Source organism: Coenobita brevimanus, chromosome 98 (assembly GCF_032717465.1).
Source record: "Coenobita brevimanus isolate Jiangsu-jjx chromosome 98, ASM3271746v2, whole genome shotgun sequence".
Taxonomy (NCBI): domain Eukaryota; kingdom Metazoa; phylum Arthropoda; class Malacostraca; order Decapoda; family Coenobitidae; genus Coenobita; species Coenobita brevimanus.
In genome coordinates, this window is record NC_137051.1 from 23224217 (window position 1) to 23250904 (window position 26688).

The 26688-nt window shown below is 41.5% G+C and overlaps 1 protein-coding gene across 1 annotated transcript in view; it reads right to left on the reverse strand.

Moving 5' to 3' along the window:
- Positions 1-24670, reverse strand: part of LOC145413998 (calcium-activated chloride channel regulator 1-like) — a 201799-nt gene extending 177129 nt beyond the window's left edge. The window contains exons 1-5 of the mRNA XM_080283567.1: positions 24539-24670; positions 12709-12862; positions 10839-11004; positions 3540-3684; positions 746-885 (exon numbers count right to left, since the gene is read on the reverse strand). Of these exons, the coding sequence (XP_080139693.1) occupies positions 746-885; positions 3540-3684; positions 10839-11004; positions 12709-12862; positions 24539-24670 (737 nt within the window). The remainder of the gene's footprint in view (positions 1-745; positions 886-3539; positions 3685-10838; positions 11005-12708; positions 12863-24538) is intronic.
- Positions 24671-26688: the final 2018 nt, after the last annotated feature.

A 26688-nucleotide genomic window follows, 5' to 3' on the forward strand; every position in this document is an offset into this window, starting at 1 on the left:
GAATACCTCTATCTCATTAACAAACCATTTTTCATAATAACTGTATTCAAGCCTGATTATTTCTTACGCAACTGATCATTAAAAAAAATGCAAAAAAAAAAAAAAGTGGTGTGGTAAGTTATTTACATTATTACTGTTTACTGCAAATGCCTTAGGCTGCGAGAGAGAGAAAGAGAGAGAGAGAGAGACACACACACACACACACACACACACACACACACACACACACACACACACACACACACACACACGCACACACGCACGCACGCACGCACACACACACACACACACACACACACACACACACACACACACACACACACACACACACACACACGCACGCACGCACGCACACACACACACACACACACACACACACACACACACACACACACACACACACACACACACACACACAGGGGGAGCTTGAGATAAACGTAGGATGTGATGGAGCATTAGAAAACTGAAGCTAACCTTTCTCATTACCCTTCCTTGAACTCTCTCTCTCTCTCTCTCTCTCTCTCTCTCTCTCTCTCTCTCTCTGTGGGAATTATACTAAATGGCTTAAATGGTTAGAGTTCAGCCACTGGAGTGGAAGAAGGCTGTGACTGTTTCCACATACAAAAGTAACAGTGGGAAAAGAGAGTGCAAAAGTAAACATGAATGATTCTGTTGAATGTTGCAGCAAAGGTGTATAGACAGATGATGATAGATAAGGTGGGAAGCTAAAAATGATTGGACTAACTTGGTGTTGATGAAATCTGAGTGCTGCCTCATAACCTCCCAGGCAGAGCGCCCCTCACACAGTAGGTTCTGGCGGGTGGGGGCCAAGGGGTCGTGTTGGTGCACCTCCAAGTACTTCGGAGTGTCGCAGAAGTGTTCCACCTGCAAAAATGATGACGGCTTAAAATAACCCCATTATCAAGTGACGTATTCTCAATATCATTTTCTCTACCTCCAGACCATTTGATTCAGGCTAGGAGAGACTTATTCAGCTGGTGAGGTCAGATATAGTTTTGATTAGCCATTTCACTGAGAGTGGTGCCTCACAGGGTGATTAACCTTGTAATTAACAATACAAGTCATCAGACTGAAAGAGAAAATGCGCGTTGACTGTGTGAAGGTCATTAAGCAGACAACCCATGTTTGTTAACGCCCAGTTTTCCCGTAGATTACAAAGAGCAACTATCGATGTTATACCTAGGATTCCAGTTGTACTGCCGAATGAACAGAGACACGGAAGGATGCAAACTTCGTCCAAGTGTCTGACCATCCGAAAAGCGAGATGGGAGCTGGATATGCTAACACATACCCGGCCAGTAACTATCATGAATACAGTACAGTCAAATCAACCACCCATGCTGACTGAGATTAACAGGTTTTAGTGCTTTCATACCGTCAACCAGAGTATGCCTTTTGAGGATTCTTGTTGTCACTGGGCGATTTTGTGCAGCTTAGATGGAGTCCTCTAGTAGTTAAGGATTTGGTGAGAGTTTTATCAGACTCCTAACCGAAGTCCCCCCCCCCCCCCAGAAAAAGAAAATGGATGTAGTAAGCGATACGTCATCGGATTCAGGAGATTAAGTGTTCACAGGGTAGAGTTACTGGTTACAAAACTGACTTAAACTACTCATAGTTTGTTTGCCTGTTTCCATGGCTGCTTGTGCCCGGCTTGACATATCCTCAGTCTACTTTCTACTTGCCGTGGTATATGCCTGCCTTCTACTTCGCTTGATACCTGTTAGCTGTGTAACCTGTCGTGTGTGGTTTACTAAGGTAATATGAATGACAGGAAAACACAGGAAATACTTGAAACAATTTAAGTAACTGCAGTGGCTAAATGGGTAGCGTAGCGTAATTGTCTCGTGGCGCGTTGCCTCCAGCATACAGTAGAGTTTCAGTCTAAAACGTAACGGATATAAAATTAGATGCTGGTAGTATATCCTTTCATATGTTTGCATGTGTTCGCATCTAATCGGTTCCACCAATTTCATATAATGTACAGACTCTAGCACGCACGCGCACACACACACACACACACACACACACACACACACACACACACACACACACACACACACACACACACACACACACACACACACACACACACACAAACAAACATTGCTATTACAACATTTCAACTTTCACATGCATCACTGTTTCTACAGCCATTCCTTCACAATTTGTGTTTCTGCAGCATGGGGAAGCATTAATTCTGGCTATCACTTTCTCCAAGGGGTAAAACAGGCAGTCTAATATGGACCGATACAGATACAAATTTCTTCGAACGTGATGGGCTACACAAAGTCCATATATCACACTCTCTGAACATACAGTAGGTTCTGTGTAGTCCGAAATATTAACCCTAGATAGGGAAGTGGGGTATCAGAAACCCCAGTCCCCGAAATTTGATTTTTAAAAATATGAGCATAAGGTCTACAGATCTGTCCGTCTCATTACCTTCCTGCCTAGTGATGCTCTTCATGGGGATGATGGGGTCATAGCTGTATCTGGCTCTGATTTTGCTCTATAGAGCCATTGGGGTATGTTAGACCCCAGATTACCTATAATGTAACCTAGTTGAGCCCTCTTGTGATTTTTTTTATTTCAATTTGCTGTCTTTCTCCTTTTGTATACAGAAGGTCCCAACATCGGTCTACTGCAGACCACCCAAGGAATCATGATATTACTTTTCAGTTTTGCAAGATTTAATTTTAAAATTTGCATACCTAAAATTTAATTATTTTTGTATAAACTTAAAAAAAAATATATTTTTTCAATTAAACTTTATTTTTTCTGGCCCTATTTAAAGATAAGGGGTTGAATTATTTGTGTATTGAAGCATTTTGAAATATCTCTAAAGGAAGTTTTTTTTTTTTTTTTCAGACCCCACGTTACCTAATACGTAACATTTTGAAGATTGCCTATCTAGGGTTAAAGGAACAAAGGTCTTGCTTTCTCGCATCACTTTTACCCAATTCTCACTATGAATCGGTGACACTGGCTTAATAACTTTCTATCAGGCACCGAAGAGGGACGCCTTTACATGCTGGGACTGATATAACCGATATAAACGTCCCTCACCTTCCGTCCTGTCCCCTGAAAGGAATTGGTGGGCTGCAGGAAAAGAGAAATCTGAGCCTGTAGTCTATCGAATTCACATCCAGATGAGCCCGAGGACAACAGCTGCAGCAACTTTTTATCAGCTTACGTTTATTAATTATTTAATGAAGATTATCTGCTGCGACAATTGCTAAGGTCAATACCAGCGTTTAACGCCGTATCTTCTTAATTTGGTTACCTTCTGTAAGCTTATTTTCCCCTTAGCCTGCAATATTATCTGTTTTACGGCTGCCCTCGGCCTAACAGTAACTTTTTACCAACTTACTTTTCTCATAGCCTACTGTTAGACCTATCTGATACCTAAGTTCACCTTGACATCGTTGCTTTCAACTAGCTAACCTTCCACATAGCCTGTACCGACGCCTGTCTTAAGCCAACCCTAAGACTGATTTAGTAGTTTTCTACCAGCTTACCTTCCCATACCCTGCACTTACACTGTCAAGATAGGTGAAGGACATGAGGGAGGAGGTGGCCGTCTGTTCGCTGTCCGGCACAAAGCGGCAGTTGTCGTCTGGAAGCAGGTTGAAGTAACTGCAGGGGCCGTTGGTGTTGATGTCACTGTTAATGTTACAGTAGATGGATTAGTCACGCTTTTCGTGTCTTCTGTGAGAATTTGCTTCATTTTGTGTCTTATTTAATCTTTTACATCCTTCGTTTCTTGTTACAGGTTATATTTCTTATCTTATTTGACCTTTTACTTCTTTCGTTTTCTGTTTCATGTTGTGCGTCTTCCGTGTCTCGTGTGAGGTTTTATTTCTTTCGTGTCTTGTATCTTGTTCTGTGTCTTTCGTATCTTGTGTGAGGTTTTGTTTCTTTCTTGTTTTCCTGAGGCTATTTATCTTTTGTGCCTTGTTTGACCTGTTCCATCTCTCATGTTTGGTTTTAGAATTTTGGAAGTTTTTTCTCTTGTTAGGGATTCCGAAGACAGGAAGTTCCTCTGACCCCTCTGATTACAGATCAATAGCTATCACATTTTCTTGGTGAAGTATTTGAAATCTTAATGAATAAGCACAAGTTAAACCTCTTGAATCCAACAACTTAATTAGTGACAGACAGTATGGTTTTCGCCACAAAAGATCCACCATTGATATACTTAATCTCCTGGCTCACACCATCCATCACTCAAGTGACCAACATGGAGAAACTCAAGCAGTAGCCCTTGATATTTGTAAAGCTTTTGATAGAGTGTGGCACCGTTCCCTGCTATCCAAACTCCCTTGCTATTTTGTTCCTCTGATTTCCTCGTATCTCAGCGACAGAAAGATAAAAGTAGATGATGCATGTTCCAATTTCCATTCAATTAACGCTGGCGTGCCACAAGGATCAGTTCAAACTCCAGCCCTATTCCTAATTCATATTAATGATCTCTTATGACACCCATAATCCCATAATCTCATCCCAGTCATATGCAGATGACTCAACACTTAACAATTAATTCACATTTAAACACCCACTAACAAAGTTTAATATCTCTGACAACTCCGTACAACCATCTCCATAAATCAAGACTCATCTAGGATCACTGAATGGGGACAAAATAACCTTGTCTCATTTAACGCTTGTAAAACCAAAAATATACAGTTTACTAATAGACAGATATTGCCAGATTCCTATATTACCTTCAATGCTACAACTATTCCTGTCTCCAAAAGTATTAAAATTCACAATGTTTCACTTAACAATGACCTCAGCTGAACCTCTCATGTTAGATAACTTGTTAAAACAACGAAACTTGGATTATTGTACAGAGTTCGTACCTTTTTCACTGGTGAGCAGTTGGCTATAGTTTATAAGAGTCTAGTGCGCTCATAACTGGAATGTTGTTCACCGCTGTGGAGTGGATGTGGGGAAGTTGCACTAATGCAACTAGACAAAATTCATAACAAAGCTGTTAGAATTGTTAATAACCCTGCTGTTACAAATAAACTACCTCCCCTACAGGTAAGAAGGAATGTTGCCTCCCTTGAATTATTTTACAGATACTTCAATGGCAAATGCTCAGACGAAGTTGCATCCATTGCGCCACCTTTCCTTGCCCTCCCCTGTGCTACACGGGCATCTAGCAGCGCCCATGACTGGAATGTCGCACTGCTATATTTGCAGAACTTCCGCCAATCAGAAATTTCTTATTCCCCGGACTGCATCTCTTTGGAACTCTCTTCCTCAGAGTTGTTTCTCCCTAGGCTTCAACCTACAGCTGTTCAGGCCCAACTGTTACATATTTTTTATGAATGGAGGACATGAATAATCTGGTGTATGGATTTTATTTATTCATTTGTTTTTCCTCCCTCTGTTCTGTTATATATATATATATATATATATATATATATATATATATATATATATATATATATATATATATAAATAAAATTGCGCTTCATGTTTGTTTGAGCTTTTGCGTCTTTGAGTTTTGAGGATGAGAGCTTTAGAAATTGCAAATCAGAAGCCAATATTCTGACTGTTGTTGCTTTAGGCCCGAGTGATTTTATATAAAAGGAAACATTCAGCACACGTTTGCATATGAGACTGAGTTAAGACCCATCTCAATACGGGTATTACATGTTGTTTTTTCCAGTCATCACCGCCGTCATCATCGTCTTAATCCTAATTCCCACTATTGCATGGCACAGGTGCTTCCCAGAACAGCAACAAGAATGTAAAATGCAGGAGAACTATAAACAGAGTACTCTGTGAAACGAGCCATACACCAGTTCACTCATGCAAGCCTTCAAAATTCTCATCTTCACTTTGCAAGACATACAGTCCAGGCAGAAATGTGCTTCACACTGCTTGTAGGATGACGACTGTTCCGTCGCCTGTCCTTGGTTATTCTGTTTCCTAGATTTCCATATCTCTCTTATCCATACATTAACTTACCATAGTCATTCATCATTTTCCTGGCTTTCCATACCTGTTCCTGTCATCAGATTCACTCATAAGAACCCTTTCCACCACTCCATTCACACCAGTTCCCTCAGAACGACCATACTATTTAGGTAAACCCTTTGATTAGCTAACTTTGTTTTTTATTTCACTTCCTCCCCATCTAGTCCACGCTCTTTTTCTTTTTTCATTTTTTTATGTGTCCGACTCTGGGCATAGGCTTCCCAGCGTGCTATCAAGGCTCAGCAGTCCTCCTATATACCATACACCTCTACATGTCGCCACTTCAGCGCTAACACCCACCGTCCATATTGAATATATGCTAGGGCTGTCTCATACAGGACTGGTGTATTAGTATTAGCGGGGATATTTTTACAACATGTCGGCGGGTCTTCTGGTAGATCAGTAAAGCCTGATTTAATGAAATTCAAATCCTTAAACTTTTCACTGCCCCAGCGGGAATTTGAACTTGGGTCAGTTAGGACTGCAGGCCACCTCTCTACCGATTGAGCCACCGCCACCCTTCTTGCTTCAGATTTGGTGGAAAGCCCCAAAACAGTTTTACTTTACAGTATTGTTTTTTTCCTTCCCTTAGCGCGCGCGCGCACACACACACACACACACACACACACACACACACACACACACACACACACACACACACACACACACACAGAAAAGGGAAACGTCACAATGAGTGAAATAAACTACATGCAGCGGCTCAGGGATGCGGGTGTTTGTATAGTGGTTAGACTCTCTCTCTCTCTCTCTCTCTCTCTCTCTCTCTCTCTCTCTTTCAGTCAACATAATTCCACTGAAGTAATGCCAGCGGCAACCAGAAAGTTATATTTAGGCCGACGGGAGCAACAAAAGGAAAAGAGAAATACAAAGGAAAATGAAGCAGCAGGTGGAAATAGAACCACAAAAAGGAATACGATGAGAACCTGAAGGGTCACAGGCCTTACCAGCCATTCATGGTATTAACTACAGCGAGGGGTTTGGGTGGGTTTGCTGAGGTACCATGGCCGAAGGTTGCCAAAAGTAGCCAGGAGCCAGATCAGCCCGGGCTCATCCCAACATCAGATAGGTAGGCCCTTCTTTGTCCCGAGGAGGAGGAGGAGGAGGAGGACAAAATTATATTGGTGGGTGACTCCAAGGCAAGGTGTCAAGGAAGGTACTTAGTACTGTAAGAGGTCTGAAAAAGTCATCAGGAGCTTCAAGGAATCTGAGGCTAAGAGATTAAGAAGACGCAAGAAAGAATCGAAGCATCGCTGTGATTACGTAGGTCACAAGAAATGGACTGATAATGGTGATACTGGGAATATTAAGAACATCACCTGTCAAGCAATGTAAGAGGTGGATGACTTAAGGATGAAGAATGGTAGGATAGTGTTGGTACACGTACTGCCTATACGTGGTGCCAATGACAGTGCTCTCTCAAAGGTTATTTGGATCAATGAAAGGGTTGGGGACATGTCTATCCCCATTGGTGTACAGCGTGTGAACTAAAAGAACGTGTTCTCTTAGTTACCAGACCTATTCATAGTTACTAAAGTGTATTTGAACATGGTGAAACTCCTCTATGCCAACCCCTGTGGGGTGGAAGATGGTCATCCTCATGAGATGCCTCCTGTATAGGTGGCACCACAGATAGAGAACACTCTGGGATTATCCTTTGAAACAAAGAGAGGACATACCAGCACATCAGATGACTGCACTTGCCACAACAGCAACTGTTGCCAGCCCTATACAGTAGTGCACCAACTTTCGCTACAGCAGGATTCGTGGAATCCACTTTTGCGGCATGCAGCAAATATTCCCTAACTTCCACTTTCGCTTGAAAAAAATCGATTTTCGCGCACAAATTATGGGTTTGGGACAATATTTTGAACTTTGAGCTGTAATAGTGACTGAGAACACATATACCACCGCCATCTTGAATGACGTCATGTCAACACTCTGTCCACCCATTCCCGCCATTGTGTACGAGCGTGCTAGCTCCATTGTGTTGGATTCTCACGGTTCAATGGCCTCTACTATACCTGGTAGTGTGGGGAAAGGGCCTGGTGGTGTGGGGGGAGAGCCTGGTGGTTGCATCTGAGGAGGCAGAGAGAGAGAGAGTGGTAGCGAGGCAGCAAGAGGTGGCGCCAATACGTCTGGCGTGGCTAAATAAGCCCGCCACGCGCCTCGGATACTTACCCCCAACATCCATTAAACACCTCAACCTGGTCTCTGTGGTATGTTTCTCCTCATATAATGTGTACTGTACAGTTTTTATTGTTTGTATCTCACAATGCAATATACAATAGTGATTTGATGTACTGTATTGCAAGTGAAAATGAAAATCTGATGTTACTTTAGGATAACCGGGAACCAATTAGCCTTTTTGCCATAAAGACAATGCCCCAACTTTCGCTAATTCCACTTTCGCGCATTATTTTTGGACCCAATTAGGCGCGAAAATTGGTGCCCCACTGTACAGGATAACCCCAAACCTTCAAGTAACGTCTTTGGCTAAGGGGTCGGTCATTACTGACTCCCTGAAAGTTGTACTGACTGACTCCCTGCGACTACTGGGTTATTCAGTAAGAAGTTCAGTGAGCTTTGAGCTGTAGTAGTGACTGAGAACACATATACCACAGAGGAGCGATTACTGTGTCATGGATTCATGCCAGGGAGAGGAAGATTTTGTTTCCCCCAAGTTTCATATTCTTACCATTAGTTAATTTCTTGAGTACCAGTCCAAGCAAGAAAGAGAAACAATATCATTACATTTACAGGACAGCTTGGATTCCGTGGCCGGAAGAGTCGGATCAGGGTAGGATATATTAGGCGTGGACCTCACTGTGGGAATGGATGTGTTCAGTTTAACTGTTGCCAATCATCATTCACACAAACTTATCAATGACGATGATAGATTATATTGGTTTATTGGCTACCATAGGAAATAATAACAGCTATTCTTGCTTGGGACATACACGTTGTGATGCAGATGCAAGAGGCAAAGTTTGTTGAAGTCTTCCTGACCATTGTAAACGAGTCATCAGGAGGAAGTCATCAAAATTTAATCAAAATTTAAAAAGAAGTGGTTCCAAGGCAAAGCAAACCCGTCCCCGGCAGTCATTTTAGTGCTGACGTATGAACACAACAGGATATCTAGCCAGAGTTGTCACATGTCAAATTTGGAGTAAATCGGATGAACATTGACGATTTTATACCCATTTGATATTTTAGGCCCGACCCACATGACACTGATCCCCCTCCCGCTAACTGGGGGGTGAACCCCCTGATGTAACGAAGCATGTTATAGGATGCAGATTTGAAAGATGCGCCTTTAAGAATTGGTTTCCTGTCGATAAGACGAATTTGAAAGGAGTTACAGCAGAAAAAATATTTTTTTTTTTTTTTTTTTTTTTTTTTTTAAATTTTGGTGCCTGCAGCCTGGACCTTGGCCAGATTTTACCCAAAATTTATTCAGGTGATCAGAAGGTCATAGCCCATCATCCTTATATTTTTAGTAAAAATCGCAAGGCAGTTTTTGCGTAAAATTGTTAACAGACAGACAGACAAACAGACAAACAAACAAACAGACAAACCGAGTGAAAACAATACCGCATTAGATTATCACTGAATGTACTTAAGTCCAGGGCCAGAGTGCAACAGCATACTAGACCTTATTGTATATCATGGTGCTTGAAGCCCTCTCACGTGACTTCAGAAATGGACTCCCGTGAGAGAGGTTGTAATGTTGATGATTTGGAGTTGACTGTAGAGAATGGAAGGGAGGCGGAAGAGAGATTTAGGGAGTGGAGAAATGGTATGGGGCACAAGGGCTTAAGGGTAAACGCAGGTAAAACAATTGTGAAAGTATATAGAGTCGGTGGTGGTACTGTCATAGAACAGAGAATGGCCATGTACTGTTTACAGCAAGAGCGTGGGAAGTGTTTCCCTCTTGTGCAGGGTTTGTTTTAAGTGGGTACATAATCATTGCAGTGATATCAGAGGTAGACTGCGAGATAATGCCGATTTCATGTGTGCGGTGTGTCAGAAAGAGCACGTGGAGACCGTCAGGCGTGATAAGATTATCTTGCTGGTAAGTCTCTTAAGTGTGTGGAAGAGTTTTGTTACTTGCGAGACACGTTATGTGCTGGAGGTGGGGCTGCAGCTAGAGCTCTTTGGAAGTAGTTCAGAGAGCTGTTGCCTCTCCTGACGTTGAGAGGGCTCTCCCTCCATGCAAAGGGAACTTTGCATGTGGTATGTGTTAGGAGTGTATAGTTGTATGGTTGTGAGACCTGGACAATGAAGGAAGAGGATATTCGCAGGCTAAAACGTACAGAAATGACAATGATTAGGTGGATGTGAAGTGCGTCCTTGAATGCGACACCTGTGGGTGCTAGGTTTACAATGGAAGAGTTAAGAGGTAGGGTGGCACTGGAGTGTGTTGGTGCTGTGTTGAGGAGAGATAGACTGAGATGGTTTGGGCATGTGGAGAGGATGGGGAATGACAATTGGGTACAGAAAGTGAGAAATGTTAACGTTGGGGGTTGGACTGATAGAGGCAGACCGAAAAAGACCAGGGACGAAGTCAAAGAGTGTGACTTCATGAATAAGGGACTGATTAGGGAGGCTGACAGAGATCGATCAGCTTGGAGAGCAGCCATTAGGTGACCAAGGCCGACCCATGCAAACATGTTACAACCTTTATAAACGAAACGAAACAAAAAGTAACACCTTGTAAATCTCTCTCTCTCTCTCTCTCTCTCTCTCTCTCTCTCTCTCTCTCTCTCTCTCTCATGGAGAAAGGTCAACATTAATGAAACAGAACTTACACGTAACGCCCCTTGATGTGTGTGTCTGAGCAGTGGTTAGGCTGGACGGTGATCTCTTGTCCGTCAATGCGAAAATAGAAGAGCGGGAACAGTGGATCTTCAGGATAACCAAGCTCGTCGAACACACCCCAGCGCAGACGACCCCACTCCCCAGCCACCACCTTGCCTGTTGACACCTGACTTAGTCACCTGTTTCACACGTCTGCATCATTTCCCAATCATATATCTGCCTTCCCTGGTTGTCTCATACATCTGCCTCATCCTTACTGACCTGCCCCCCAACTTTGCCCCACCAATCTACATCAGCCATCTACCTAACACATTTGCCTCAGCTATAATGACCTATTACACACCTGCCTCAATCACCTACCTCTCTAGACTGTTCCATCTACCTGTCTCGTCCATTAGTTTCAAACTTCTGTCTCTTCTCCTTGCTTCACCCATCTACCTCATACATCTTCTGCAGCCATAGCAACTTTCTCAGACTTGGTCATCTGCTGTAGACTTACCACTTTGTCAGTACCTGCCTCACGGTGTTGCCTCACAGTGCTGCCTCATTCTTATTCACCTGCTTTACCTATCTGCCTAACACATCTACCTGAACCATAGCCCCCTTCCTCACTCACATAACAGGAAATCTAAAGATAAACAATTGGCTAGTGGTTAAACGATGGTTTGGTTAGATTTAATGGTGTGCAAGCTTTACATAAATCATGAGTTTACGCTAGAGTTTTTTGTTTGTTTTTTTGGCTTGGGGCAGACCATAGTCCAACTGTTGTATTGTGGTTATTCCATGGTTGAGTTAGACTTAACTGTATTGAGGCATCCGTAAACAATAAATGTATACCAGAATTTTTGTGGCCTTTGGCAAAGTTTAGGACAACGTTGGAATCCATTTTGTAAGTAAATATTTGATAATGTACGAGTAAATATTTTTGTGTTTGAGTAAATGATTTCTAGTATTTTATGTTTCCATTGCTCCTGGTTGTCTTTATGGGCATCAGTCAAACCCTAGGAGTAAAAATCTAACTAATTAGATCATTCTAGCCATCGAACAAATGTTACCATTATTTGGTTACCGACAAAGGAAATGACTGGAAATGTGTAGCCGACAGAAAATATTAACGATAGACTATTTATCATTCTGATCTTACTGTGAAAGAACCGCCAGATAAATATAATGCATCATTCTTCTGTAAGGTGTGCTCCAGTCGCCAACACTGCATATGCGCACCCTATAACCATAATTTTATAGGTAGCTGTTGACGCAACTTTGTCCTCATAACTTAAAGGTTACTGGTATGTCTAGCATGTCAAACAAATCTGATGGCGCGATTGGGAGAGTAGTCGCGAAGAACAACATTTTGGGAGAGGTTCCGTGGTTCTAGTCCACGAACTGGTCTTTAGTACAGTATGTGCAATTATTTTTATTTTTTTATACATGACAAGGGGTTACATAGCCTCTGGCCCTACCATCGGAAGTGAGCAAAGTTTCATTTGGTAGTTTCAGCAAATCAAAAATTGGTTTTCTACCAATGAGTCTCGAGTTAGATCCTGGTTAGTGGCTAATGCTTCGCTTAACGTTGCACTAACTACAAAAATCTATGTTTTAATGTTCTGTGAAAACCATAGACCGACGTTAGCCCTAGTTTACTGGCAACGTTAACCCAACTCAAGACTTTTTTTTTGTCTTCCTATGGGGGCGGTCCTAGTCACCTCCTTTATCCATCTCCCTCAACGTCAAGCTCAACCATCCGCCTTACAAGTCTGCCACAATACAGTAGAGAATAGAGACCATGAGAGGATTAACGTTCATAGTTTCTCAGTTTCTGTAGTTGTTTATAATGGCAACCAAGTATATGGAACTGACCTCTGGGGCCCCAGGGTGTGGCTATGTTGTCACTGATGAGGTAATCAGGAGTGAGGTGTATATAGCGTCCAGGGTCTCCACAGCGGCCGGGTTGTATAGTGTAGGGCTGGTTGCCGTACACTGGGTTGATCAAGTCCACACGCACCTCACTGTCCTGTGCTCAAAGGGGGTCTAAACTAGCTTCTGCATTACGATGTTCCAAGGGAAAAGATTAACTGAAGATACAACTTTGCTAAAAAATAATAATAATAATAACACCCTTCTGGAGCCAGCTAAAAGTTTACCTTCCAAACATTCATTCCATATGTAACAAGATGTATTGTACTAATAAAATGCATCATGAACACACCCTGGACATTTTGTCCTTGACTGAAACTTGCTTGTACGAATCCGACAATAATGTTCGTCTCGCCTAAGACACATTCTGTAACAAGAAGGAGCTGCGCCGACCAATCGCTCTAAGGGCCGAATATTAGATGTAGTCCTTCGACCTATTGTTCTCAGAATCGAATTGCTTCATTCATGTCTGGCCCTTAGTCTGTCCATTAAATCTGAGCTATAATGAATTAAAACTGTTTTTAGCTGACCTTGACCTGTGACATTAACTTAAGACCTTCCTCTATTACCTTGATATTTGACTGGTTGTTTTCAAAACAAAATCATTGCTCTACCAGATACCGTCCCTCAAAGATCAAAAAAAAAAAAAAAAAAAAATCATAAAATGACCATGCCATATGATTTTGACCTTCGACTTGTTCTTAAAAAAACAGCAGTGAGCTCCATGGCTGATTCTCAACCCATCCTCCAACTTTCCTCCAAATTAGATAAACTGTTTGTGATTCAAAAACAAATGCACGGGTTAACCTTTGACCTTGCTCTGTGACCTTGAGCTCTTAAAATCGTTCTCAAAATCGAATCCCTTCGTTGCTGCCATTCCTTCAGCCCTTCCACCCACGTTGATCTAAATTGAGCTGCATCTCTTCTTGGTCTAAATCAATGGTTCTTGACTTGGGAGGTGCAACCCTGTAGGATGGCATTAATAATCTCAAGAGGAGTGGGACGATTGCCCAAGAGAAAACAGAGAAAGGCCTGAACAAATGTGTGCATTTGCATTGTGTGTGTGTGTGTGTGTGTGTGTGTGTGTGTGTGTGTGTTGAATCATTGATTTCTAACCTGTTTTTATGTTGTGTTTGCTCCAGCCTTTAGAGTACATTATTTTTATTAGTATCCGTGTAAGAAGTGGGTTACCTTCTCCCTCTGTCTGTTACCTGATCACTTTCTTGTTTCTTTGATTTAATCTACTCGTCTAGAAAGAGAAGTCTTATATCCAAGGATGGACCACATCTCATTTAGTAGAACATGAACATCAAAAGGATGGTTTCTGTTCCTAATAAGTTCATAAAACTGCTCTCCCATACTCGCCCTTCTCTCTCTCTCTCTCTCATATATATATATATATATATATATATATATATATATATATATATATATATATATATATATATATATATATATATGTATATATAGGGTGGGACAAAAATTTAAAATTCGACGAAACATGGCTACTTTGATGCCCTATGGTATGTTTTCACATGAACTAATTGTATTTTTAAAAATTAGTCATTGGTACTCCAGCAACTTTCAATTTAGTTTTTACAGCACTGACGCTGCAAGCATTCAGTGATTACCGGTGCTTGGCAACTCTATAAATGATAATCCATTGTTCTGCATTTCTGTTACCAACTACACGAACTGGTACTAGTTTACAGATTTGAATTTTGTATGAGTCTGTGTATTTTACTGGAATCATGGCCAGTTGCAGCACACGAGAAAGCACAAAAGACTTGTTTTCGGCTTATCACGCAGTCTTCCGGTAAACCAGCTGCCCACTAGCTGTGATGTCATAGAGGCCTATTTGGAACATAAATCCACAAATCCGTTATTGAGCACACACGCCTGTACGGAAACTGTTGCACTTGAAGTAGCAGGAATTTACTAGAAAGCTTCCATCTCAACTATTGATTACACCAGTGTTGTTATTCGTGTGAAACGCCTGATAGCAAAGGCACAAGCGCGTAGGAAATATCCAGGGAGCAAAAGGACTTCCAAAACCTACATAAAGAAACTCGCCAGCTCTGACACCGTATTTGACATTAGTCGTTGCAAATGTTTCAAAAACTGCAATGCACGTGAGAAGTCTGAGTGTCAATGCGCTAGAGCACACATGATATTGCCTGAGAAGTGGCCTTTCTGGCTTGACTAAAATAGTTGCAGATAAATGTGTATTGGTGGAATAGACCGTAAGAAGACAGCACAAAATAAGTGTGCAGCAAATAGAGTGTTGAAAAGGAAGCTCTATGAAGAGTCCACTAGAGATACTAAGCAAAATAATGAAGATATAATGACAGCATGTACTGACGAAAGTGATGCCTGTGATGAACAATAGGATCAAGATTTTGATGATAATACTGCAGAAGTAGATGGAAGCAAAAAGTCAGAACAGTGTCAGAACAGATTAGTCTATCCTGAGCTGAGTCGTGTAGCTGATCGACGTCAGGTAAGCAATAGAGACATCTGCTCCATTGTGAATGCAGCACTGAAAGATATGAATATTCTTTGTGAAGAAAATAAAGTTGATCCCAGTAAACTCCGCCGTCAGAGAAAATACTGGAGAGATGTTACATTGCAACAGCATAAAAATGACGAAGGAAATCGTTTGCCTCGGTTTCGATGGAAAAATTGATCAGACGCTCAAGAGAACCCAAGATGGTCAGAGAATCGTGAAGGAAGATCACTACTCAGTAGTTGCTTTTCCTGACGCCGTTTACATCGACCACGTTTCTCCCGAAAGTGGAAGAGCAGCAGATATTGCCAAGGAAGTCATGTCTGTCATTCGAGAAACAGATTCAACAGATTCGTTGCAAGCTATCGTCTGTGATGGGACAAATGTCAATACTGGAAAGAGAAAAGGAGTGGTATGTTTGTTTGTTGCATCTTGCTGAAATCGCTTTCCAAAGGTATTTCGAGGCAGTTGATGGTTCGACAACAGGTCCACGAGGCTGCAGAGGAGAAGTAGGTCAATTGCTTGAATTTGACCCAAAAGATCTTCCAGTTGTTGGTTATGAACGTGTTGCTGGAAGAACTTGCATTTTACCAGAAGGAGTTGTAAGTGATCGCAGCAAAGATCAGGGCTACATGTACCGTGCATGTTTGGCAGTGCAATTGCCAGTGGAGATACTAATGAAGGTGTGGGACCATCTGCACAACCAGGACCGCTAAATCACGCCAGGTGGCCTAAGAAAGCTAATTCCGTAATGCGACTTTACATGTCAATGGAGCAACCATCACCAACCCAAAAACGTCTCGTTTCATTCATTGTGAAATACTATGCTCCTGTGTGGTTCAGGGTGAAAGCCAACAGCTCGTGTCAGGATGGAGCCCAAAATTTCTTCTTCATGGTGGAGCTCCTTCAAAAGCTGCCGTTGGAGGATCAGGCGATCGATCATTCACCCTGTGCTTGCCAATAACAGGTACTTCTGTCACCCAGAGAACACTCTGTTGTCGGCTGTTGCTGATGAAGATGTTGGCGTACGTCGATGGCGATCATTAATGAAACAAGCACAGATGAATGAGAATGATGACAAAGCCTCAGTTAGAATGTTTCAAAAATTGGCACTGAAGATAAACTTCGATGCCAAGAAGTACACTGAGCTGGTAGAGCTTTCTTCTGCCACAGTTCCTCCATTGCCGAAGAATAGACTGGACCAAATGGACGAAAACCAACCCATCGTCCTGGACGTGTATCCTTGCCATTCCCAAGGAGTGGAACGCTGCGTCAAGGACGACACATCCATCACAAGTAAAGTATTTGGGCATGAATCACGTCATGGTATGCTCGTCAAGTGTAAGTGATCTCGCACCTTGTTCCCGAAGCGTGAAAATTAACAAGACTTTTGATGTGTTCAACTGTTCATGCCAGTTCTACTTTTCTTTATCTTTTTCATGAAATAATGCCTTTCATATGATTTGAATACATTTACTTCAACTGTCACTTTTATTTCTAAAACTGAAATTTAACACTGATATTGCATTTTAGTTTATCCGAAAAAAATAGCATGTGTTTCTTTTTTGAGAAATAACTCTATTTTTAGATCCAAGTTGCTGGAATGGGCGCGTATATATATCGAAACATTTTTTCCGTAGTGTTATTGTCATTGTAAAGGAGCACATTCTGACCATGTTTCAACCTGGCAACCCCAAGTCGGTTCCTTTTCGAACCCGCCCAAATATATATATATATATATATATATATATATATATATATATATATATATATATATATATATATATATATATATATATTGGTGGTACGTAGGGGCGCTCACCATCCACTCACTCGATGTAGTGCTGCTCTCAGGTGGCTGCCCTTTCCTCTCTTCCTTCCTTCTTTCCCTCCTTCCTCTTCTGTCTTTCTTTCATTCTTTCCTCTTCCTTCTGTCTCAGGGTGACTCTACGCTGAGTGACAAGCCAAATGGTTTCCTGTACACCAGGAAACCATTTACTACGCTGGGTGGTAACCATATAACCAAATTATGGCGCCTGGTGGTTTAGTGGGTAATTACGGCTTTCCAATCGGATTGCGCCTGTGTAGGCTCATATCCCAGGGGTGATTGGGGTTTATTGCTCACGTAATGCCACTGGGATGATTGAGGCTGGTCAGTCTCATCATAAATGTCTGGACTAACTTGCCTAGCCCCGGGCTCCTACTCTTCTCATGGTTTAGATGATGGATGGATATATATATATATATATATATATATATATATATATATATATATATATATATATATATATATATATATGTGTGTGTGTGTGTGTGTGTGTGTGTGTGTGTGTGTGTGTGTGTGTGTAGGGTGTCCCGAGAGGAAGGGGCATAAATCTGGGAAACGATAGATGTGGGAATTCTCAACAAGAATTGCTTTATCAACACAGGTCCACATCGAAACTTTCACGGAGGTATACCGTAGTTAGTAACGTCCTTAGGGGCGAACTGAGAGGGAGACCATTTTTGCCCGTATGGTCATCAGTGACGGTTGAGATTTGGACACATATAACATCTTTTGTTTCAAATTCCGGTGAATGAAATGGAACCAAGGGGGTCGTTTACAACGAGGGCGTGACCCTATGGGGTCTCAGGTAATGCCTTGTTAGTGTTACCGTTTAGAAAAAATATCATATCCATACTATATGAAATGCAGCTAGAACCTTTAGTACATACTTTACGATGCTTAGATATAAATGTTGTCAGTAATTATAAAAACAGTATCAAATCATCTCTTATTAAGAACAGGCTGTTGCGTAGTGTGGTTTACTGTGTTCCATGTAAAGGATGTAAGGACATATACTCGAACAAAGGTCAAACCGGAAAATCCGTAAAGGAAAGAGTAAAGCAACATAATAACTCAGCTAGAACAGAGCTAAAATCTAGTGGTATATTTAAGCATGTTGAGAAATATAACAACACTCTCAAGGCGGATGGAAAGCTGATGACAGGGAGAGCTGGAGCTCCCGTTTCATCAGCCCTCGGGACTAATTCCTGACCATCCCTCTTTGCTGAACTTTTCAGTGTCTCATTAACACAGAGTAGGCCAGCATGCTCTCCAGTACAAGTTTCTCCAACTGTCAACACCAAACTACATGCACAGTACACACTACACTTCCTTTTCAAAATTAAAAGTAAAATGGCATCAGAAAATCATGCCTCGGAGTCCCCAGGAGGGGGGACCATAAATTCCCCCATCATCAGCCCCTCTCCCGGTGACGACTCAGAGAGATGCCTGAAACCACTGTCTGACTCACTTCTTCTTCATTTCTGCAACATTCACGGCCTTTCCTCTAACTTTTTCTCTGTCGAACACCACGTCTCCTCCACTAAACCTCACCGTATCTTCTTGACAGTCTTAGCTGTCTGAGGCAACTGACAGCAAACCCTTTTCTGTCTCCTCCAACTTTCTCTAAACTCATTTCAAAGTCACAAGTGGATGTTGTGTATATGTATGCAATGATTTATCTTGCTCTCGTGTTCCTGAACTTGATTCTTCTGAATTCTCTACTCTCTGGTTTCAGCTTTCTTGTCATTCTCTTACTAAATATTATATCTGCGCTGTTTATGTATCCCCTAATTCAACTGACTATCAAAAATTCTTCGACTATCTTACTTCTACGATGGAACTCATTCTATCCATTTCTCTTTTCTCTGAAATCTCCATTCTAGGAGATTTCAATGTTCACCACCACTTGGCTCTCCTCTCCTTTCATTGATCCACCTGGTGAACAAGCCTACATCTTTTCTATCCTTAAATACTGCTAGGAACCATGGAAAAGCAGTAACTTCTCTCGCCAAATCAAACTTTCTTCACATCCAAGCACCCAAAATATTAAACAGTCCCAGTGACAATAGAATATTCTGGTCAACTCAGTGCTGTCAACAGTAACTTTAACAAGGCATCACCTATTCCCACAATATGGTCTTCAGACGGAAACATTGTAAATGACCCTCGTGGAAAAGCTAACATTCTTGCCAGTACGTTTGTAAGAATTTTACATTAGGGGAAGTCAGAATGTCATCATACTAGAACTTCAGTCTCCAGAAATTGCATCACTAAAGATACAGACAAGATACGTAAAATCTGTCCTAGACAATTTACCAACAAACAATACTCCATGTCCAGATGGAATTCCTTCTGTAGTGTTGAAAAATAGCTATCACATCTCTTGGTAAAGTATTTGAGATTCTCATCAATAAGCACACTGGTAAACACCTTGAAACCAGCAACGGTGACAGACAGTATGGTTTTCGCCACGAGAGATCCACTGTTGATATACTGTACTCAGTCTCATTACTCAGTCAGTTGGCGAATGTGTAGAAACCTATGCAGTGGACTCTGATATTTTTAAAGTTTTTGACAGCATGACACCGTTCCTTGCTATCCAAACTACCTTGCTGCGGCTATCATCCTTTGTCTCACAGATTTCTCATATCTCAGCCACAGAAAGATAAAAGTAGATGATGTATATTCCAATATCCACTCAGTTACTGACAGAATGCCTCGAGGATCAGTTCTGGCCCCAACCCTTTTCCTATTTCATATTAATGATTTCTTGCTTGTTACCCATAATTACATGTACTCATATGCAGATGACTCAAAACTTCATAGTTCTTTCACACTTGAACACCCATTGACAAAGCTTGATGTCTCTAACTCCCAATTCAATACAACAGTCTCAGTAAATCAAGGGTTATCTAAGAACACTGAATAGGGACAAAATAACATTGTCGCATTTAATAGTAGGAAAACCAAGTATATTCAAATTAATAACAGATATTTTCTGATTCCTGTATTACCCTCAACGTAACTAATATTCCTGTCTCTAAATGTATTGAAATTCTCTGTGTTTCGCTCAACAATACCCTCCAATGAACCTCTCACGTTAGATCAAATGCTAAAACCGTCTCAGGGAAACTTGGATTATTGTACAGAATCCGTAACTTCTTCACTGATGAGCAGTTACCTATAATTTACAAGTCATGTGCTTTCTCATCTCGAGTATTGCTTACTCTTGTGGAGTGGATGTGGAGAGGTTGCACAAAATCAACTGGGCAAAATTCAGAACAAAGCTATAAGAATAAAGATTAACAAGTTACAAATGAACTACCTCCCCTAGACGTAAGACTGAATGTTGCCTCCCTTCCATTATTTTACAGATACTTTTATGGCAAATGCTCAGACGTAGGGGCGTTCCTACAGTATTTGGCATCCGGGGATCCTATTTTTTTCTTCGGGTACACTTAGTCATTCAGTCATACTGGCTGCGTCGGAGCGGGTTCAGTGAGAAATGACTCGGCAACGGGGAATTGACGGGACAATTCTGCTAATCAAACCATAAAATCATCGGAAAAGCCGTGTTTTGACATTAAACCAACCTATACCTAACCAACTACGGCCTAACCTAAAGCTAACTTAGCATAATACCTTATTTTGCTTAGGGGGGATGAAGAAGATGTAATGTGCCGAGACTTTTCTCAAGGCACTCGATCCGACGTTGCCAATATAGATGGATGACCAAGTATATCTTGAAAAAGTTTTGCATCCGGGGAGTACCTATCCACTGGTACCCCTACATCCCAGAGATGAATAACACACAAATGAAAATTAAGCCAGATTTATTATGAATGTAATTAAGCTTACCAAGCACGTTTGTAAAATTTTGTTGATATACTGATCTGTAGATCTACAGATAATCGTGTAGGCCTAAACTTTTGGCTCGAGTAAGCTCGTGAGACGTCTTTTAGAAAGACACTGTCATACAAGTTTTTTTTTTTTTTTTAATAGTTTTACGGTAGTTTCAGAATTCAGGTTTAATGAAGATTAAACAGCATAAAATCATTTACTTCCGGCGCTAATTTCTGATAGAGATACTAAAAACTTCGAAACAGTGAAATGAAAAAGTTGCAGTTCAGCTAAATGGCACCCCCCTATGCCTTTCACCCGAGGCGAACCGCCCCCTCCCCCTTAGTGCGCCACTATTCAAAGGTGCACCCATTGTGCCACCTCTCCACGCCTTCCCCTGTGTTACATGGACATCTGGTAGCTTTCATGGCTGGACTGTCACACTGTCGTAATGCTGAACTTCTGCCTATCAGAATTTATTTCTTTTCTGAACTTCTCTTTGGAACTCGCTTCTTCAGATGAAGAAGCAGCAGTTCAAATCGAACTGCTACATACTTCTTATGACTGGAGGACTCCTATACTCTGACGAATGGAATTTTAAAATTTAATTTGTTTTTCCTTCTGTCCACCTTCTGTAAAAAAAAAATAATGTCGCGTGCAACATTGTGCATTTTTATTTGTTTTGATGTTATTTCTGTGATGTCTATTGGTACGTGTCCTTCTGCTTATTGTATAGTGCTTGTGAAAGGGATATCTTTGTGTACGAAGATGATAATGTCACCACTCTCCCTATTGTTTGTTCCATTTTGTGTAACTAGTGTAGAGTATGAAGTATGGAGTGTTGCGTCTGTTTGTGAGTTTAGTTTCATGTATTAATGCAGTGTCAGTGTTGTGTGTATCAAGAAAGTTGTGTAGTTCTGTGGTTCTTGTGTTGGTGCCATTAATATTTAACTGAAAAATTTGTCGCGTTTTTCTTGTGTCTGCATTTGCGGTCTTTTTTCGTGTGTGTGTGTGTGTGTGTGTGTGTGTGTGTGTGTGTGTGTGTGTGTGTGTGTGTGTGTGTGTGTGTGTGTGTGTGTGTGTGTGTGTGTGTGTGTGTGTGTGTGTGTGTGTGTGTGTGTGTGTGTGTGTGTGTGTGCTGCAGCCACATGTCCATTGCATGGTGTGGTGTGGTGTGGTGCGGTGTAGTGCTAGTGTGATGGCAGCTCTAAGCTACTGAGAGGGTGTGCCCAACCTGCCATTGTTTGCATATGATTTTCTTATTGCAGTTGTGGCAAGTGTTTCTGTGTGGGTCAGGCTGAGCTTGGCGTCTGAGGCTGGAAGGCCAGAGAACCTGCAGGCTCTCTGAAAGAATGTAGCCTATCCCTGGAGGCGCGGCTTTATACCTACTCTTTAGTCCACCAACTTCCCTTAAGGGGTGGGGATGGGGAGGGAAGAGGGCTGTGTGAGGGTTGTGATATCTCCTTTTCCGAGCAAGGTGTTCCATCGTCGACGCCACCACGAGAAGGTAGCACTTTGTCAAATTATCACTGTAAGTACTTTAAGTGTACTATTGAAACAAATACGACCAGTCCAAATACAAGATTGTGTAAGTTAGGGACCTGTACTTTTGTCATTAATATATAAATTCTCCCTCTAGGGCCAGAAACGAGGCAAAGGCTGAAACTACAGGAAATGAGTGTTAAGTATTTGTGCAGATTGGTTTACGAGTATATATTGAAAATAAATGTAAGAACGAGTGAAACGAAGTAGTACAGTGATTCTCAAACAATGGGTCGCGAGAAGGATCTAGATGAGTCGCAGGGACACAGAATAAGCCTAATGCTTTCAATGTATCTTATTTACTTCATTGAAATTGTAATTATCCTTATTACACTATTAGCATATTCATATTAACTACGATAGGCTATATACCGGTTACCCTCTCTCTCTCTCTCTCTCTCTCTCTCTCTCTCTATCCTGTGGGTCGCGAAGTCTTAAAATATTCCAAATAGGGTCACACACTATAAAGTTTGAGAACCGCTGAGTTAGTACATTAGAAACTAGTGCAAACATGATGCTTCCGTGCCAGAAACAAGGCAGAGACTTGAACTGCAGTAAATGAGTGTATGTCATCGTGCAAAAAAAAGTAAATATTAAAAATAGTTGTAAGAGATGGTATGGTGGGGACTGGTGTGTTCTTGCCCTGCACCGTGTCTTACTGTTACCTCCAGTCAACCCTCTGTCGCCCCGCACCTGGACAGTGTAGCAGCATCAATCATCTACACCTACAGTAGCAGCAGAAGGTTAGTACGCTCTGTTGGGTACCAAATATGTTAAGATTCCTCGCGTTGTTTCGGAGCTTAAGTGTTGAAAATAGGCTAGGTCGGCGATTTTTCTCAGCCAGAGCCACTGGCATATCACCACCAAATCCTACAAAGTTACCTCCATTCAGCTCGCCTCGGCAATACTCCCAGGCGATGTATGGCCTCAACTCAAAGCATACCGCACCAAAAGGACTGTGCACTCTTATGATATATATTAAGACATCATGGGTAGTTTATGAACCACTGACTGTTGAATTACGGCGAAATTCGTCGATTTCATCCGGCTAAGAAAGCCCCACAACTTCCTGTTGTAGGGGAAAAATAATAATTTCCTGCATCTTGAAAACCTTTGATATCCTTAATAGGAAGATTCTATGGTGCCTTACCTCTCATAACCATTTTTCTAACTATCAGTATTTCAGCACGATTCCATTAGGGACCCTCCAATGGGGATCTCGCATTTCTGTGAGATTCTTTGTCATCCTCCGTTAGGGCTAGTGAATCTTTGCCATTGTAACCGACAATACAAAAGCTTTCGTGCGGCACTGGCACAAATCCGTAAAGTCTGAACGGGCCTTAAACGGCTTCTGCCCTTCTGTCTGTGATTTCAGCTTCCTCCAACTTCCCTTCTGGAAGCTGCTGTTCAAGTTTATAGTAGTATTCCTCAGAATTCTGTCCTGTCACTGTTTTCCTCTTTTTCATCGATGATATTGTGAACTGCGCATTTAGTCTTATTCAAAAATAAATTGCTTCCCCCACTCCTTCTCCACCCGTATCACAACACTTCAGCGTCACTAGATGGGGTTATGGAGCATTTGATTTCTAAATTGTCTCTTCTTTATAAATGGGGTAAAAAAAAAATCTTGTTATCTTTAATGCATCACCTCAATTCATTCATCTTTTAACTCACCAATCTTTCTCACAAGAATATCCCCTCATTATTCAACAGAATATAACTCCTCCCTTCATCATGGGACAGAAATGTCTGTCATGGGAATAAATTATGGGGCAGGTCAGGAGTTTTAAATTCTGCTGAAATAGGATTTTCTAGATTTATTGGTATAACAGGTGAGAAATATTAAAGTTATCAATAAGAAAATGAGCAAGAAATTATGCAACAGACACTACTGTATACAGTACACCCTGGGATCCTGTGACGAAATTAAAAAAGGCATCTAATTCACATTTCTCGGGCATAGTAATTTCTGCTCCACACACACACACACACACACACACACACACACACACACACACACACACACACACACACACACACACACACACTTGACCCACCTCGAAGCGCTGCGTGGTGGCTGGCTCGTCAATGGTGGTGTTCGTCCATGTCAGTGGCACTAGAATCTTGATGTCACTGAAGTACAGCCGGCGGCGGGTGGCTGTGAAGAGCGCCTCAGAGGCCTGCGTCATGGCTGCCTATAGGAGGGTTCAGATGACATCAGTTAACATTTTCAAACAGAGGAAGTCATTATATTTTATTTTTTTCCAGCTATCATCTCCAAATTTTAATTACTACCTTAGAACAGATTTATCGGGAAAAGCTACATTTTGTTATCATTAACCCATTCAGTGCCAGATATCTCTCACGAAGCTGAAGTTTCTAAGGAAATGGCAAGGATAGAGCTGTTTGGATGAATATGGTTCAGAGGTGTGCATGACAACGGTAAGGCACCCCACTTTTAACTTGAAAGTCGCTGGACTGACAGTGTCTGAAAGGTAATTACGAAATTACGATTAGAAAGGTGTACGTATGTGGTGATGTCATGATTCTGGGGGCTTGAATGGTGAATGAATGTGTGACCCATTTCCTTGTGAATGCTGTTGATTAGTTCGCCCATGACCATACTCTTTCCTTTATATACTTCCTTTCTGAACCCTACCTCGCCCTTATCCACTGCATGTGAGAAAATAAGACGGAGTGAAACTGATGATGATGACGATGATGATGATGATGTGCAATAAGGAATGAACTCTGTCCCTTGACACTGTTTTCTGTGTTGAATAAACTCGTTTATAGTTAGTGACAATATATTACTCAAAGAGGACTATCTCGGTGAAAGTGGTTTTAGACTGTTTTTAACCTTCTGAACGCGTCGTTTCTTGCTGCTAAACAAAGTTTTCTGTACTTAGCGAAAACAAAGTTTAAGTGTAAGTATCGCTGTGGAAAAGTTAAGGATCTCAGACAAAAAAGGAATGGCTTCAAAGACAAAATGCCAATAAAAACAACGTTTACTATCATCTTCACTCAGATGTTATTCATACTGCATTCATGCTATCCCTAGACAGTTTTATCCAGCTAATGAGAAACTTTTCAAACTCGAGAGGTTCTAACAACTATTATTAAGTCTTTCCCTACTAGAGGTTCTTCTGAAGTTGAATAAATTCGTCGAGTGCAGCCAGATTAAAACAAGAAATACATCATCAGACAGAATAATATCCCAAGCACCAACTGTAGCTAGGTGACGTTAACATTCCGACTCGTCATTGACCAGACAATTCGTTCCCGCATGCCAGCCAGACAAACGTAGGTGCAACCAATACAGCTCTTACCATAACAAGGCATTTACATGACTTAGGAGCCAATTCAGACTCCTTTTACAGGTGATACGATTGAACAGGTCGATATAACTGTTCTGTTCGTCATCATTATCATCACCCTTAGCATAACTTACTAACAGCAGTGGCTTAGCCATCTAATCAAGTTATTCTCGCGGTAGGTAAAGATGAGGCGAATTATTCCATGGATCATGTTGTTCCTGGTATTGTCAAGAGGATCGCCTCACTTACACCCTCAGCTGCAATCAGGCAAGAGTGCCTGATCGCCCCAACAGCCTCGACGGATATTGTGCAGGACATAATGAGTACCGAAATTATTTTGGACTTACTGAAAGACCTAACGATCATGTTACAGAAAATATCAAGACCAATTAGAACTCTGGAAGCGGTATTAAGACGCTCTTCCTCACAGGATCACCCCACACAGGAAGTGGTTGAATTAATTGAGTTAGCTGACTGGAAGCTAGAACAGGCTAAGCACACAATGCTCACCATGATCCAGGACATCCCATCAGGTAGGAGTCACACAATTTGGGAAGGAAACATCACAGATACACGTAACAAACGTGGTTTGTTCGATCTAGGTGGGGCAATTACAGTATAGGTAACATTTTTGGACCGGCTACAGAAAATGATTTTGAGGAAATAAATATCAAATTTAACAAATCTGCACAAATTCTCTGATATCCAAATAAGCTAGATATCCAGAACACTTTAATGATGACGATCGTAAAAAACCTAAGAAAGACAGAAAACTCAACTCTAGAAACTGTGGAGAAAGTAAATGCACTAGAAGGAAACAGTACCACTTCAAACACCTCTCAGTGATCATGGAACATACTGACATAATAATAATACAGTTAGACAATACT